We start from the raw sequence: 14064 nt of genomic DNA on the forward strand, positions 1-14064 counted from the left end.
ATCAAAACCTTCCCATTTCTTCATCGAAAAATTTGGCCATTACAATGCACTAACACCGTGATTTTTTCCCACTTAATTTTCTCACCATTATTCATCATTTTCTAAACCATTTCTCTTGAAATAATAACAATCCATCTCTCACACATATCAAGGAAGATTCGACCATGAAGATTCATGGGGAAAATGGATTCCTCTCTTGTTGTTTTGCTTCTAGATATGCTAAACTAACTAAAAACACTAACAAATATCAAAATCAAATCAATCCAACAATTTTCTCTCTCTAGACCCATATGACCAGCCATGAAATCACCATGAAAACATGAAATTTAATCATGGAAAATAAGGAGAAATGCTTGGGAATAAGAAAACTAAAGCTTAATAGAAAAAATCTTACCTTTTTCACTTAATTTCCTTGAAACTTCACACTTTTTCTTTGATTTTCTCTCTCTAGGGTTTGGTTTTTATTTTCTCTCTCTTCTTGCTGGTTTGGCCGACCATGGGGTGGAAGATGGGCTGGTTTTTGTGCCTTTTAAAAAAGAAAAATAATAAATTAATAAATGCATGACACATGGCATCATGTCATTGACCCCTTTTTTTTATTTTGACTTTTCATTTTAATTTTCCACCACACCTTTATTCCATCTTTATCCATTCCCACCATAATTAAATCCCACAAATTTGACAAGTGTTGGTGGTGCAAAATTACCATTTGGCCCCCAGTATGGTAAAATTATCATTTTGCCCCTATACTCCAGAAATACCGAACATTGAAAATTTTTCACTTCTAGACCTCAAATCATACTTCAATACTCAAATCATATTCCAATAAGTCAAATGGGGCCAAAACTCTTTTCTAAAATTTACATTTTGTTCCTAAGTGGCAAATGACCATTTTACCTTTGGATAGTGAAAATTCCGGTTTGACTCCAAGTTGATCCTCGAACTCCGAATTACCATTTTGAGTCATCCTTGAACTGTGAAACTCTTAATTTCACCTTAAAATCCCTATTTTAATTAGTTCGAGGTATAAATCGACTTACTTATACTTCTAAGCACAATATCGACTTTTAAATATTCTTCCGGGACTGTTCAAATATACAATCACTCTATCAGTCTCACGTGTAACATGGTAGATAATTTAGGATTGGGCTTGACAATGATGATGAACATACTGCACATTTGCGCATTGTATTACAAACTTTGTGCGAGAGACAACTCTATGCTAAGTTCTCTAAATGTGAGTTCTGGTTAAAGGAAGTGATTTTCTTGGGACATGTGGTGTCCAGAGCTGGAATTTATGTCGATCCCAAGAAGATTGAGGCAATCTTGCAATGGGAGCAACCGAAAACGATAACAGAGATTCGTAGTTTTCTTGGCTTAGCTGGTTATTATCGGAGATTTGTTTAGGGATTTTCATTGATAGCAGCTCCTCTGACTTATTTGATTCGTAAAGGAGTTAAGTTTAAGTGGGATGATGTTTGTGAGAATCGATTCCAGGAGCTAAAGAACCGGTTAACCTCCACTCCCATTTTAACACTTCCTATTAATGGAAAAGAATTTGTGGTATACAGTGATGCATCTAAGTTGGGATTAGGGTGTGTATTAATGCAAGATGAGAAAGCAATAGCTTATGCTTCCCGGTAGTTGAAGAAGCATGAGACGAATTACCCTACCTATGACTTGGAGTTAGCAGCAGTAGTCTTCGCATTGAAGACTTGGAGACATTATTTATATGGTGAGCGTTGTTGGATTTTTACTGATCATAAAAGCTTGAAATATTAGCTCACCCAGAAAGAGCTTAACTTGAGACAAAGACGATGGTTGGAGTTGATTAAGGATTACGACTTGGTGATTGATTATCATCCGGGAAAGGCAAATGTTATAGCAGATGCCTTAAGTCGTAAATCCTCATCGCCGTTAGCAACACTTTGGAGTTTTTATTTTTCGATGTTACTTGAGATGAAATCTATAGGGATCCAGTTGAATAATGGTGAGGATGGAACCCTACTTGCTAGTTTCGTTGTGAAACCTTCATTATTGAATCAAATCAGAGAATTGTAGAAATCCGATGATTGGTTGAAGCAGAAAGTTCAAAAGCTGCAAGATGGAGAAACTAGTGAGTTTAGACTCAGCGATGATGGTACTTTGATGCTTAGAGACAGAATTTGTGTCCCTAAGGATGATCAGTTGAGACGAGCTATTTTGGAAGAAGCTCATTCTTCTGCCTACGCTTTACATCCTAGAAGCACCAAGATGTATCAAACTATTAAAGAAAGTTATTGGTAGTCGGGTATGAAACGAGACATAGTAGAGCTTGTAGCGAAATGTCTCACATGCCAACAGATCAAGGTGAAGCATAAAAAATCGTCAAGTACTCTTCAGCCTTTATCGATTCCGGAATGGAAGTGGGAACACGTGACAATGGACTTTGTATTGGGTTTACCACGGACACAAAGCGGGAAGGATGCTATTTGGGTGATTATGGATAGACTGACTAAGTCCGCTTATTTCTTGGCTATCCATAGCAAGAATTCTATTGAGAAACTAGCGAAACTTTCTATAGATGAGATTGTGAGATTACACGGAGTTCTAGTTTCTATTATGTCAGATCGAGACCCTTGATTTACTTCTAGATTTTGACCAAAATTTTAGGAAGCTCTCGGAACTAAATTGAGATTTAGTACTACCTTTCATCCACAGACTGATGGTCAATCAGAGAGAACTATTCAGACCTTGGAGGATATGTTACGAGCTTGTGTCATTGACTTTATTGGGAGTTGGAATAGACACTTGCCATTGGTGGAGTTCGCGTATAATAACAGTTTTCAGTCTAGTATTGGGATGGCACCATACGAGCCTTTGTATGGAAGGAAGTGCCGAACTCCACTCTGTTGGGATGAAGTGGGAGAAAGGAAATTGTTTAATGTGGAATTGATTGATTTGACAAATGATAAGGTCAAGGTTATCCGAGAGCAATTAAAGACAGCTTAAGATAGGCAGAAGAATTATTCTGATAGATGAAGGAAAGATTTGGAGTTTGAAGTTGACGATAAAGTTTTTCTTAAGGTTTCTCCTTAGAAAGGTAATAATTTGAAAATTTTGAAGTATTAAATCTTATTTGATTAAACTATTGTGATAATTTATGGTATTTATTGGATAATGGAAGGTGTGATTTGATTCGCGAAGCAGGGAAAGCTCAATCCGAGATACATTAGACCCTTTCATATCATTGAAATGATTGGACCAGTGGCTTACAGACTTTAACTACCCCCAGAGTTAGATCTAATTCATGATGTCTTCCATGTCTCGATGTTGAAAAAGTATGTTCTCGATCTCTCCCACATTTTAGAGACACCACCGATTGAGTTGCATGAAGATTTGAGGTTCGAGGTACAACCCGTACGTATTCTAGATCGAAAGGATCGAGTGCTAAGGAACAAGAGCATTCCAATGGTGAAAGTATTGTGGAAAAATGCTCGAATGGAAAAGATGACGTTAGAAGTCGAGCGCTAGATGAGAAACCAATATCCACATCTTTTCTTGGAATCTGGTAAGTGAAATTTTGAGGTCAAAATTTTATTTTAAGGGGGGTAGTGTTGTAAAGCCTGACCTTATAAAATATTTGTCATGACATACATGTAATGTATAGCATGTTTGCATGCTAGGAGAGTCCCGAAAAATTTACAAAAATCGATATTATACCTAGAGGTACAACAAAGTTGATTTAAGCCTCGAACTAGATCAAATAGAGATTTTAGGGTGAAATTGAAACTTTTAAAGTCCAGGAATGATTTAATATGGTGATTTGGAGTTTGAGGATCAATTTGGAGTCAAACTGAAAATTTCACTATCCATGGGTAAAATGGTAATTTTGCCACTCGATGACAAAATGGGAATTTTTTTGAAAGATTTTGATCATATTTGACTTATTGGGGTATGATTTGAGGTTGAGAAGTGAAAAATTGTAATCTCGATATTTTTCGGAGCATAGGGGTAAAATGGTAATTTTGTCACCCTAGTGACAAAATTGTAATTTTACACCATTAACACTTGTCATGCTCATAGAATTCATTCATTGACTTTTTATGTTATGGATAAGTGAGAAAATATATGTGATGGATAAGTGAGAAAATATATGTGATGGAGATAAAAAGTTTAAATTTTTAAAGTTTTAAAAATTGACCAATAAGAAAATGACAAGTGTCAAGCTTAGAATATTTTATTATTTAGCTTAAAAATCAGCATAAATCAGCCTATTATCTCTCCAAATATTCGGCCAAGCAAGGAAAAGAAGGAAACAAAGGAAGAGCAAACCCTAGGTGGAGAATTTCAAGAGAAAAAGTGTGGAAAATCAAGGAAAACAAGTGAAAAAGGTAGGATTTTTCAATTTAAACTTGAAATCTATTTTCCTTAAGCATTTCTCCTTATTTTTCATGGTTAAATTACATGTTTTCATGATGAATTCATGGCTGTTCAAAATGGGTATGGAGAGAGAAAGATGTTGGATTGAATTGATTTTAAGATATGTTAGTGTTTTTAGTTAGTTTAGCATATTTAGAAGCAAAACAACAAGAAAAGAATCCACTTTCCTCATGAATCTTCATTGGCCAAATCTTCCTTGATGTGTGTGGGTGGTGGATTATTATTATTTCAAGAGAAATGGCTTAGAAAATGATGAATAATGGTGAGAAAAATTAAGTAGGAAAAATCACGGTGTTAGTGCACTGTAACGGCCGAATTTTTCCATGAAGAAATGGGAGGGTTTTGATGCTGAAATTGGTGTTATTTGAATAATGTTTGGTGAATTGAGGTATTAGAAAAGAAATGGAGTAATTTGGGGTTAAATTAGACACGTTAGTAATTAATCGGGTGATAAGACGAATTTGGTCGGTACCGAAATTTAGATGGTTACTCGTGCATTTTGCATTCCATATCATGTATTAGTAGTCTAAATTAGTTTAATTTCGATTTAGTACCAATGTAGTGAGTTTCTCAATTTTGTATTGTGTCAAGGTGGTGAATCCTCCGATAAAGGCAAGAGAATTGCATCCGAGGACCAGTAGTCAGAGTACTTCAAAAATTCGCACTCTAGACATTGTGAGTAAACTTACTGTCATTTTAATTATCTAGGGTGGTTTTTAGATGATTTCATGAATTCTATGGGAAAAGGGATTTAAAAAGGTAAATTTTCATGTTTCATGAATAAATGTGTTTCAATGAAATTAATTTATAAATTGTTTTGAAATTAATAATGATTTTGAAAAATAGAGTACACGAAGACTGTTATTTGTTGCAATTTGATTGTTTAAGTTGATTGGCTTATGATAAATCGGGCATGATTGGTTGGTTAGCAATTGTATTGAAATATAGATTGTTTGTTTGCTTTAAAAAGCTGTGAATTACAATAATTGTCATATCATGTTATTGAATTTTATTAATTGGTGGGATAATTATTAACTTACTGCAGTAGGCGGGTTCCATGGACCAGCCTATGAGAGGGGCACGGTAACCCCATTTATATGTGCTCACCTCGATTGTAGAGGTGCATAGGGTAGCTCCTGAGGTGATATTTGAGTTCACTTCACGCTGAACCACCACATGATGGTGAACTCAGCTAACTCCAAGGAACGGTTGTGTTTTTCTCAAACAAAAAATATGTTTATGTGTGTACGAAATTTATTTTTAGCAGCCTTGCCGGTCTCAGTAGGATGTCTCGGCTAAGGTGTCCCCGAGGATGGATTTATGGCACAAGCCTAGTTTTTATGAGATTCATAAGCCTCATTACGTATTTTGAATGGAATGTGTTCTAATGATGTGACCTAGTTTACGATGATTTACTTTATCGTCTCCATATACTCAACTCTAGATGTTTATGATGATGTCTGTTTACTCATTGAGATTTTATAATCTCACCACCCTCATTTCCACCCATTTCAGGCTCAGTATAAGCTGTAGATAGCTGATATCGTAGAAAGTTACAGTTGGCTTTACTTCCTAAAAAACTGTAGGTTTGCAGCCTTCGTTCATTTTTGTCATTTGGGGGTCCATATGTCACTGTAAATTAAATATCATACTCTAGTTATCTGTATTACTGTATGTAGGAATTTATTTTGCTTTTACGTTATAAAAATTATTTACGCAATGTTCTAAAAATATTGTTTTAAAGAAAATATAATATTTTGTTTAATATTTTTATTTTATTCTAACAGTCATGATTTTACTTTAAACAAATGTTTTAAACATCTAAATTTATTTTTTATTTTGAAATATGTGTTCTGCACTTATATACTACATTATTAGTTGGTATCAAAATTTTCAGAGAAAAATGATCGAAATACCCCTGTGAGACGAAAATTATTATTATTTTATTGTTTTAAGTTGGAAACAACTTAAAACCTCTTAGAACATGATATTTGGCAACGGTTACTCACAAGGAAAATGAAAAACTGATATTAAAGTCTTGCAGGGTTCCAGTTGGCATTTCGGGTAATGAGTGACTATCGGGACACCGCGACAGTTGTCACGGGTTCAAAGGGAGTACCGGGTCGTGACAGTTGTGGAGGTAGATAATCAATAGTTACTTGTGGATGATGTAAACAAAAAACTAGCTTAACAGCCACCACTTCCAGATCCAGCATTGTAGTATAAAAGGGCTTCCAAGATAAGTATGGATCACATTCAACTGATTGCTTATCACGTGAGGAAATCTTCTCTTCTAAAGAGTTTTGTTACCTGAAGGCATCTTCAAAATGTTAAAGATGTAGCATCAAAACTAGTTGATGCCTTTAAAAGTGAATCGAGAAATTCGGGTGCTCCTTGTTCGATGTCGCCTACACTACAGATGGGTGGTCATAAGATGATGGATGTGGTTGAGTGCTTATATGTGGAGCATGTGGTCTCAATTTCTACTGATATACAGTGCAACCGTTAAATACTTAATGTAGCTTGCTTTTTTACTAGAGACAAAAAAAAAAAAAAGAGTTAAGGAAAACTTAGACAAATACCTTAAAAAAAATTAAACATTATGTTTCTATTTCATTCAAAGCCTAAACAATTCCTTCTATAGATTCCAAATGTTGGCTTTGTTGGGAAATGCTTGCAATATTGAAGTACTTTATCCAAGTTTAAATCACCTTGTCGTATTTAACAAAGTTGGCTTCAGGTCCTCTAACCTTTTTTATAAATTAGCGGCATGAAGTAGTTTCGTCAAATTAATTTTTATAATATCCAACATGCTATCATTAAAAGGCTATGATCTCTTTATTATCTAAAGGATTTTATATATATATAAATCAATAGATTCATTTGCACATGTTTGATATTAATCCAATATTCCAATTATGCATGAAATTTTTATTTTCAATAAAATTTTAATGCAAGGGGCTAAAAAAAACTACGCTAAGTGTTTTAGGGGTGTTCCAAGCGTGGAAATGCCTAGGGGCATTCTAAGGGCAAAAGCGCTTAGGGTTGTTCCAAAGGCGAAAGCACCAGGGGTGTTCCAAGTGCGAAAACACCTAGGGATGTTCCAAACGCAGAAGCGCCAGAAACGTTCCGAGTAGACTTTAAAGAATTATTTTCCTAGTATGAGTCTAACACTTCAAATTTTCTTAGCAAAGCTTTTTATTCTTATTATCATGCTTACAAAAAAAAAATCAAATCTAAATCTTACTTTACTTTAGAATTTAAAATCGAAGCTAGCATATTAGTCTATGGGAAAAACTCCATCATAAGCTTACATAACACAACAAGGCTTATTTTTAGAAGATGAGAATATGACATATTAACATTGATCAATCTTTTGTATTTCACTAAGCCTGGACAATCATTGCTTTTAGGAGAAATAGTCTATTTTTTTAAGGAAATGTCAATTGCCAATTCCCCTTTCACAAACATCTAAAAAAAAAAGTCTCATTGTAAATTCACCGAGAACGCCATCTACATCATTCCTTTCATTCTCATTCTTTGCATTATCATTCTTTAGTTCTTTTCCAACCCATAATCAAGGGTTTGAAGATTGATGGCAAGATCAAGATTCTTTGGTGTACTGATTGACTTGCTTCAAGCTAGAGTTGTAAGACTTTAATTCAACAAAACAATTGATGTGATTTTTTGCATGAAATTTTTATTATTGTTGAAAATAAAATTTTCATGTAGGGGGCAAACATGGAAAACACCCAAAGATATTTCAAGCGCAGATGCTCTCGGGATCGGCCTAAGCGATAAAGTGCCTAAAGGCGTTCCAAGCGCAAAAGCGTCTAAAGAAGTTCCCAAGTGCGTAATGCGTCAACAACAACAACAATAATAATAAATAAATACATAACTCTACAAGTAATTCTTTATTCTTTAAACAACAAAAAATATATAAAAGCATTATCTTGCTTATTCTATGTGCATCTTCTTGTTTTATACATAAAACTTCTTATAAGAATTTGTATATAAGGGGCAAAATGTAGATGCTCAATTTTTGCTAACTATTATTTCTTGAACTGTTGTGCTACAAAAAAGGAACAAGCATGGAACATCTATTTCATACAGGGAAGTGAAAGTAACTCAAAACGAGTGGTAGAGTTCATGAGTTATTCTCACGATTGGGATGTTCTAGAGAGCTTGGCTTGGTGGCTTAGATATGAAGATAGTTAAGAGGACTTCCTCTTAATAATTCCTTGAAATACATGTGCTTTACCCTTTTTTATTTCTTTCTTCCTTGAGAATACACGTGGCACACTATTAAGTGTCTCTACTCCATTGCCCAAAACTTACATCCATTACCCAACTACATGGTCGTTCTCTTAATATCCCATAAGTCATTCTTTAACTGCTCTTCCATGACAAGCATGTTCTTCCGTGATTGAATGTGTTATTCCAACTACTTCTAAGAAAGTGCTTATATTTAGTATAAATATGAGAGCCTTTGAGGTTTGGAGGTAATGATAAATTATTAGAAATCTAGTATAGACTATCCTCAAAATTCTTTAAAAGCTATTTCAACTACTTTCTCTACTCAGTTCTTCTCATCCTCCATCGTTTTTTTCACATTTTCTTATTTCTCACCACTTGCCACCAAAGCATAAAGTACTTACGATTCAAGGTCTACTATAGTCTTCCTCTTTGCTTTGCTGGCTCAACTGCATCCTGCTTCACTTATTGCAATATCAAATACTTATTGCAACACATTCATTCTACTTACCAGAAGAATCCCCGTACAATCTATTATCAATATCAAATAATTTTTGAACATTTTCTTAGTTGCTAAGGTGGGAAGAGGAAGCCCATTAATATTCAAAATTATCAACACCTAGATATTAAGAATGGTTTCTGTATTAAACAAAATGGTGGTGGCCTTACAAGAAAAGTTAGAGGAAAAATAGATACTAGACTCATATCAGCAACTGTCTCGGCATTCTTTAAAGGTTACTTTTGCCTTAAATTAAGATTTATTTGAATTACATTTAAGTGAATAGTTCAAGTCTAATTTTTCTCTTATCAATGTTGATTTATTATTAACAGTTGGAAGCAAAGACTGTGAAACATTTATAGGTCTAAACTACTTTTACAAACTTTATTGCTTTATTTTATTGAATTTTTATAATAAATTTAAGATTTACTTGAATTACTTTCAAATTGGAGTTACAATCTAAAGAAACCACCATTATCTATTCTTTAATTAATTGATTTTTATCATATAGAAAAAAAACATTTCTATGATAGATTTAAATAAAAAAATTGTTTGTTTTAATCAAAATAAAGAAACTAATACGTTCAATTCTTGTTTGTATAACACTTCATGTGCAATTTATTAAGTACTATTGGCGTAAAAAGAAAAGGGTAAAAACAAAAAAGAAAAAATGTGATGGCCATGTTTTCCCAAAAGTGCAAAGCCCATTAAGCAGCGCTAGAGGATGAAATCGAGTGTTACCAAATACAAATCCACTAGTGTTATATTCTTACTCATTTTCATTTTCCTTTTACGGGAGGTTTTTAAATCTTTACCTAAAAAATATTACATATAGTATTTCTAATTCTCTGACCAAAAAAAATAAAATAAAATAAAATTTTCCCTTTATTCTCCCCATCCCCTACCTTTGCCTGTAGTCGCCTTTCTTTCACCAGATTCTCTCTCTCTTTTTCTGTCTGTCTCTCTCTCTCTCTCACTCAAATATCTTTCTCTTTCTCTCTCTGTTCGATCAGATCTCTCCAAACCCATCAAACAAAAGCCTCCAGTGAACCACCCATGACGCTTGGCTCAGGAGGATCGAGTGTCGTGGGTTAGCCCTACGATCCCCTTCTCCGCTCTCTTTATTTCTATCTCCCTTTGTTTGTCGACTTGATCTTGCGTTTTTATTAATCATTCCTAAATTCTATTCATGGGTCTCATAGATTTTGTTGTTTCATCGTTTCTTTCGTATATATGATTACATATTAGTTTTGGGTTTGCTTAATTTAAATGGATAAAGAAATTGATGGGGTTCCCTCAATTTTGCTATCGGTCTATGGGTTTATTATGTATTTAAGGTTTTGGGTAGCTGTAAATTTTTGTTTTTGTTTTTTTTTTGGTTTTCGGCTTGTGTTCATTAATTTTATAGTCGATGTAAATATAAATCTTTTTGCCTAGCTCGAGTGTCTATTTAGCAATTTAAGGTATTTAGTTTGGGCTATCTTATGATGTTTAGTTTCATGATGAATATTCTGTTATGGTTTATGAATGATTATCATTTAAATTACTCTCTCTCTCCCTTGCTGACATGCCCTATGTATAACAAATTCTAAACGCCTCAGGAAATCTGCTATCTGAAAATTTTATATGAATGTTTGATGATTTGAGCTCTAGTAGCTGTTTGAATATATTTTGCGTGTAATATCTTGTCACAAAGAATATGGATATTGTGCATGTCTTTGTGTTTTTGCTACTTTTTTCCTCTTACAATTACACAATATAGGCATTGATGATTATGGAGTTCTTTTGGTGTAGAAAACTGTTGCTGCTTTAGGCTTGTAAGAATGGTAGTCTTACTGAGCGTTGTGTTGTCCTCGATGTTATAGGTGACTTCATTAATCTTCTTTTAAGTTATTATAGGAGTACATGGTAAATTATTTGTACCTTAATTCAACAGTTACCATATCGGAGGACTAGACATATCTGTTTATAGGTAGCCTTTCATAACTACTCATTTTGTCGGTGCCTACACATTTTGGGAGTCCTTTAAAAGACAAGTACATTAGAGGTAAGTCATTCTTGTCATTATCGATGTCACTTCTTTTTCCTTTGTCTACCACCTGGACTGTTAAACTTTATAGAGGTTTAAGTGTGAACTTTGAGCTGGAGGAGATTGTAATAATCGGACTCTTAGGATGTTTTCTAAATGTCCATTAATGGCTTAGAAGCAATTAAGAAGTCCAGATTAATTCAGGTTGAGAATGTGAGCACTGTGTGCCGAATTTAATTGCTTATTTTTATTGTACCAAAAATATGTATACTGCTAAGTGTCATTATTATTGAATCTCTAGAGATTATTGTCACTATTTTACAATAAAGGCATTGATGATTATGGAGTTCTTTTGATGTATAAAAGTGTTGCTGCTTTAGGCTTGTAAGAGTTGTAATCTTACTGAAAGTTGTGTAGTCCTCGACTTTATAGGTGACTTCACAATCTTCTTTTAAGGTATTATAGGAGTACATGGTAAATTATCTGTACCTTAATCGAACAGTTACCATATCAGAGGACTAGACATATCTGTTTATAGATAGCTTTTCATAACTACTCATTTTGTTGGTGCTTACACATTTTGGGAGTCCTTTAAAATACAAGTACGTCAGAGACAAGTCATTCTTGTCATTATTGATGTCACTTCTTTTTCCCTTGTGTACTACCTGGACTGTCAAACTTTGTAGAGGTTTAACTGTGAACTTTGAGCTGGAGGAGATTGTAATAACCGGATTCTTAGGATGTTCTCTAAATGTCCATTAATGTCTTAGAAAAAAATAAGTAGTCCAGATCAAATCAGGTTGAAACTGTGAGAACTTTGTGCCAAATATAATTGCTTAGTGATATAGTGCCATAAATATGTACACTGCTAAGTGTCATTACTATTGAATCTCTAGGGATTATTGTCAATATTTTACAATAATTGCAGTTAGAATAAAATGTAACTAGTGCAAGTTTGTCCCGATTTAATCTGATATATAAGAATATCTGGGAGCTGGCTCATCCATGATCATTGAATCTAAGTGAGGCAAATAATTAATCTATGGCAGGTCTGATATGATTATGCTTAGGCAATGAGTTGGTAATAATGTTAACATGATCCTTTCAAAAAAATAATGTTAACATGATTGAAATGGAAGAGATCTTATGGCACTCAGATTAATTACTTTTCACAACTTACTTTGGAGATGGAAATTGTTTGGCAATAAGCCCAATGCTAGGAATTCTTATGCTATTAGCATAATAGATCATGAGTATTATTGAGTAGTATAAGTTCCTTTTGCAGTGCCTCGGAACTTCAGATTGCTGGAGGAGCTTGAACGTGGAGAAAAAGGTATTGGAGATGGTACTGTCAGCTATGGAATGGATGATGGAGATGACATTTACATGCGCTCTTGGACTGGCACCATTATTGGTCCTCACAATGTAATTGCTTATTTTTCTGTCAACAAATTATATATTTTGATATTGTTCCTTTAGATGAAACTATGTGTTTGTGTGGACAATCATCTGTGAATCTTCTGAAGCATTGAGTATTAAACCAAGCTTTTGACAAAAAACAGAGAACTTAAACTTTTTCTCAGATTTTTTTAAGGTTATTAAGCCAAGGGGCTAAAATTTATATAAAGGATTACCCTACTATCTTATTTTTGCTCATATTTCTTTTTACAAATAATTAGCATTGTGGTATCCTGGTGCTTGTCTTTGGGATTACCCTGATCTCTTGCTTTTGAAGTGAACAATTGGTTTTGCTGATGGATTTTTAACACTACCATTCTGTACATGTATTTCTGTTTCTTTCTTTGTCGTGATTATTATTTTTCCTGTTGTCAGACTGTACACGAAGGTCGAATCTATCAGCTGAAGCTGTTCTGTGATAAAGATTATCCAGAGAAGCCTCCAAGTGTCCGTTTTCACTCAAGGATTAACATGACTTGTGTTAACCATGAAACTGGAGTGGTATACTATTAATTTTACATTCTTTTTTGGTGCAAATGATCAGTTTATTTTTATTTCATATCATCTGTTGGTTAATCTTTTGCTGCTTATCATTGAGTGGTTATTTAACCATTCACTAGCTTGTTCTGTTGTGTAAATTAGTAAACAAACCCCTACCCCCCCCACCTGCTTTTTATTATTATTATTTTTTTTTGGCTTTTATGTAGAATGAAACTCAGGTACTAATAATTTCAAAAGTATTCCAACTATCCAGGGCATCCTGATTTATGCAACTGTATTTTTATATTGTTATGAGTATGATGACAGAAAACCTAGTGACAAGAATTTGATGGTATCCGATGGCAACAGGTGGAACCAAAGAAGTTTGGACTTCTTGCAAATTGGCAGAGGGAGTATACAATGGAGGACATACTGACGCAACTGAAAAAGGAGATGGCGGCCCCACATAACCGAAAGCTGGTCCAACCTCCTGAGGGTACCTACTTCTAGCTCTCAAGATCATATAGATATCCTGGATCTAATTGCATTGTGGTATGCAATATATAGTTTGTAATGCTTGTTGATCCTGTTTAAGTTAAGAACATAATGGGGAATGCCCCAAAAAGCTTCTCCAATTACGTCTCCTTGGCTTCATCTTCTTTACCCTTTTTTGTCGAACTCTGTTGAAGGGAATGCTGTTTGATTAATGGGATTTTATCTGTGTGTCAAATATTAAAAATGCCCTTTTGAGTATTGTTTTAGTTGCACCTTTGTATTTTCCTTTATATCTGTCGTGTTTCAGATTTTTCTTGTTCATAGATCATTTTATACCTCTTATGTACCAAAAAGAAGAATGATAAAAAATAAATAAAGAAAATCTCTTTGTTTCTCTCCCAAGATGAAAAAGGGGTAGATGGAATAC

General features: G+C 34.1%; 1 protein-coding gene across 1 annotated transcript; it reads left to right on the top strand.

Annotated features, from left to right (window-relative positions):
* The first annotated feature begins 10048 nt into the window (after nt 1-10048).
* LOC18598359 (ubiquitin-conjugating enzyme E2 variant 1D) lies at nt 10049-13903 on the top strand. Its single transcript, XM_007027854.3, has 4 exons — nt 10049-10265; nt 12490-12629; nt 13038-13163; nt 13512-13903. The coding sequence occupies exons 1-4, from the start codon at nt 10232-10234 to the stop codon at nt 13650-13652; spliced, it is 441 nt and encodes a 146-aa protein (XP_007027916.1). The 5' UTR covers nt 10049-10231; the 3' UTR covers nt 13653-13903.
* The last annotated feature ends 161 nt before the right edge of the window (nt 13904-14064 follow it).

The sequence above is a fragment of the Theobroma cacao genome, chromosome 5 (genome assembly GCF_053813885.1).
Source record: "Theobroma cacao isolate CCN51 chromosome 5, ASM5381388v1, whole genome shotgun sequence".
Taxonomy (NCBI): Eukaryota; Viridiplantae; Streptophyta; class Magnoliopsida; order Malvales; family Malvaceae; genus Theobroma; species Theobroma cacao.

What these genes read in the sequence shown, in the direction of transcription:
- LOC18598359 (XM_007027854.3), top strand. Translation starts at nt 10,232, where the DNA reads ATGACGCTTGGCTCAGGAGGATCGAGTGTCGTGG. An exon ending in AGGAGGATCGAGTGTCGTGG is followed by an intron (nt 10,266 to 12,489) that starts GTTAGCCCTACG and finishes TTCCTTTTGCAG; the next exon opens with TGCCTCGGAACTTCAGATTG. An exon ending in TTAACCATGAAACTGGAGTG is followed by an intron (nt 13,164 to 13,511) that starts GTATACTATTAA and finishes CGATGGCAACAG; the next exon opens with GTGGAACCAAAGAAGTTTGG.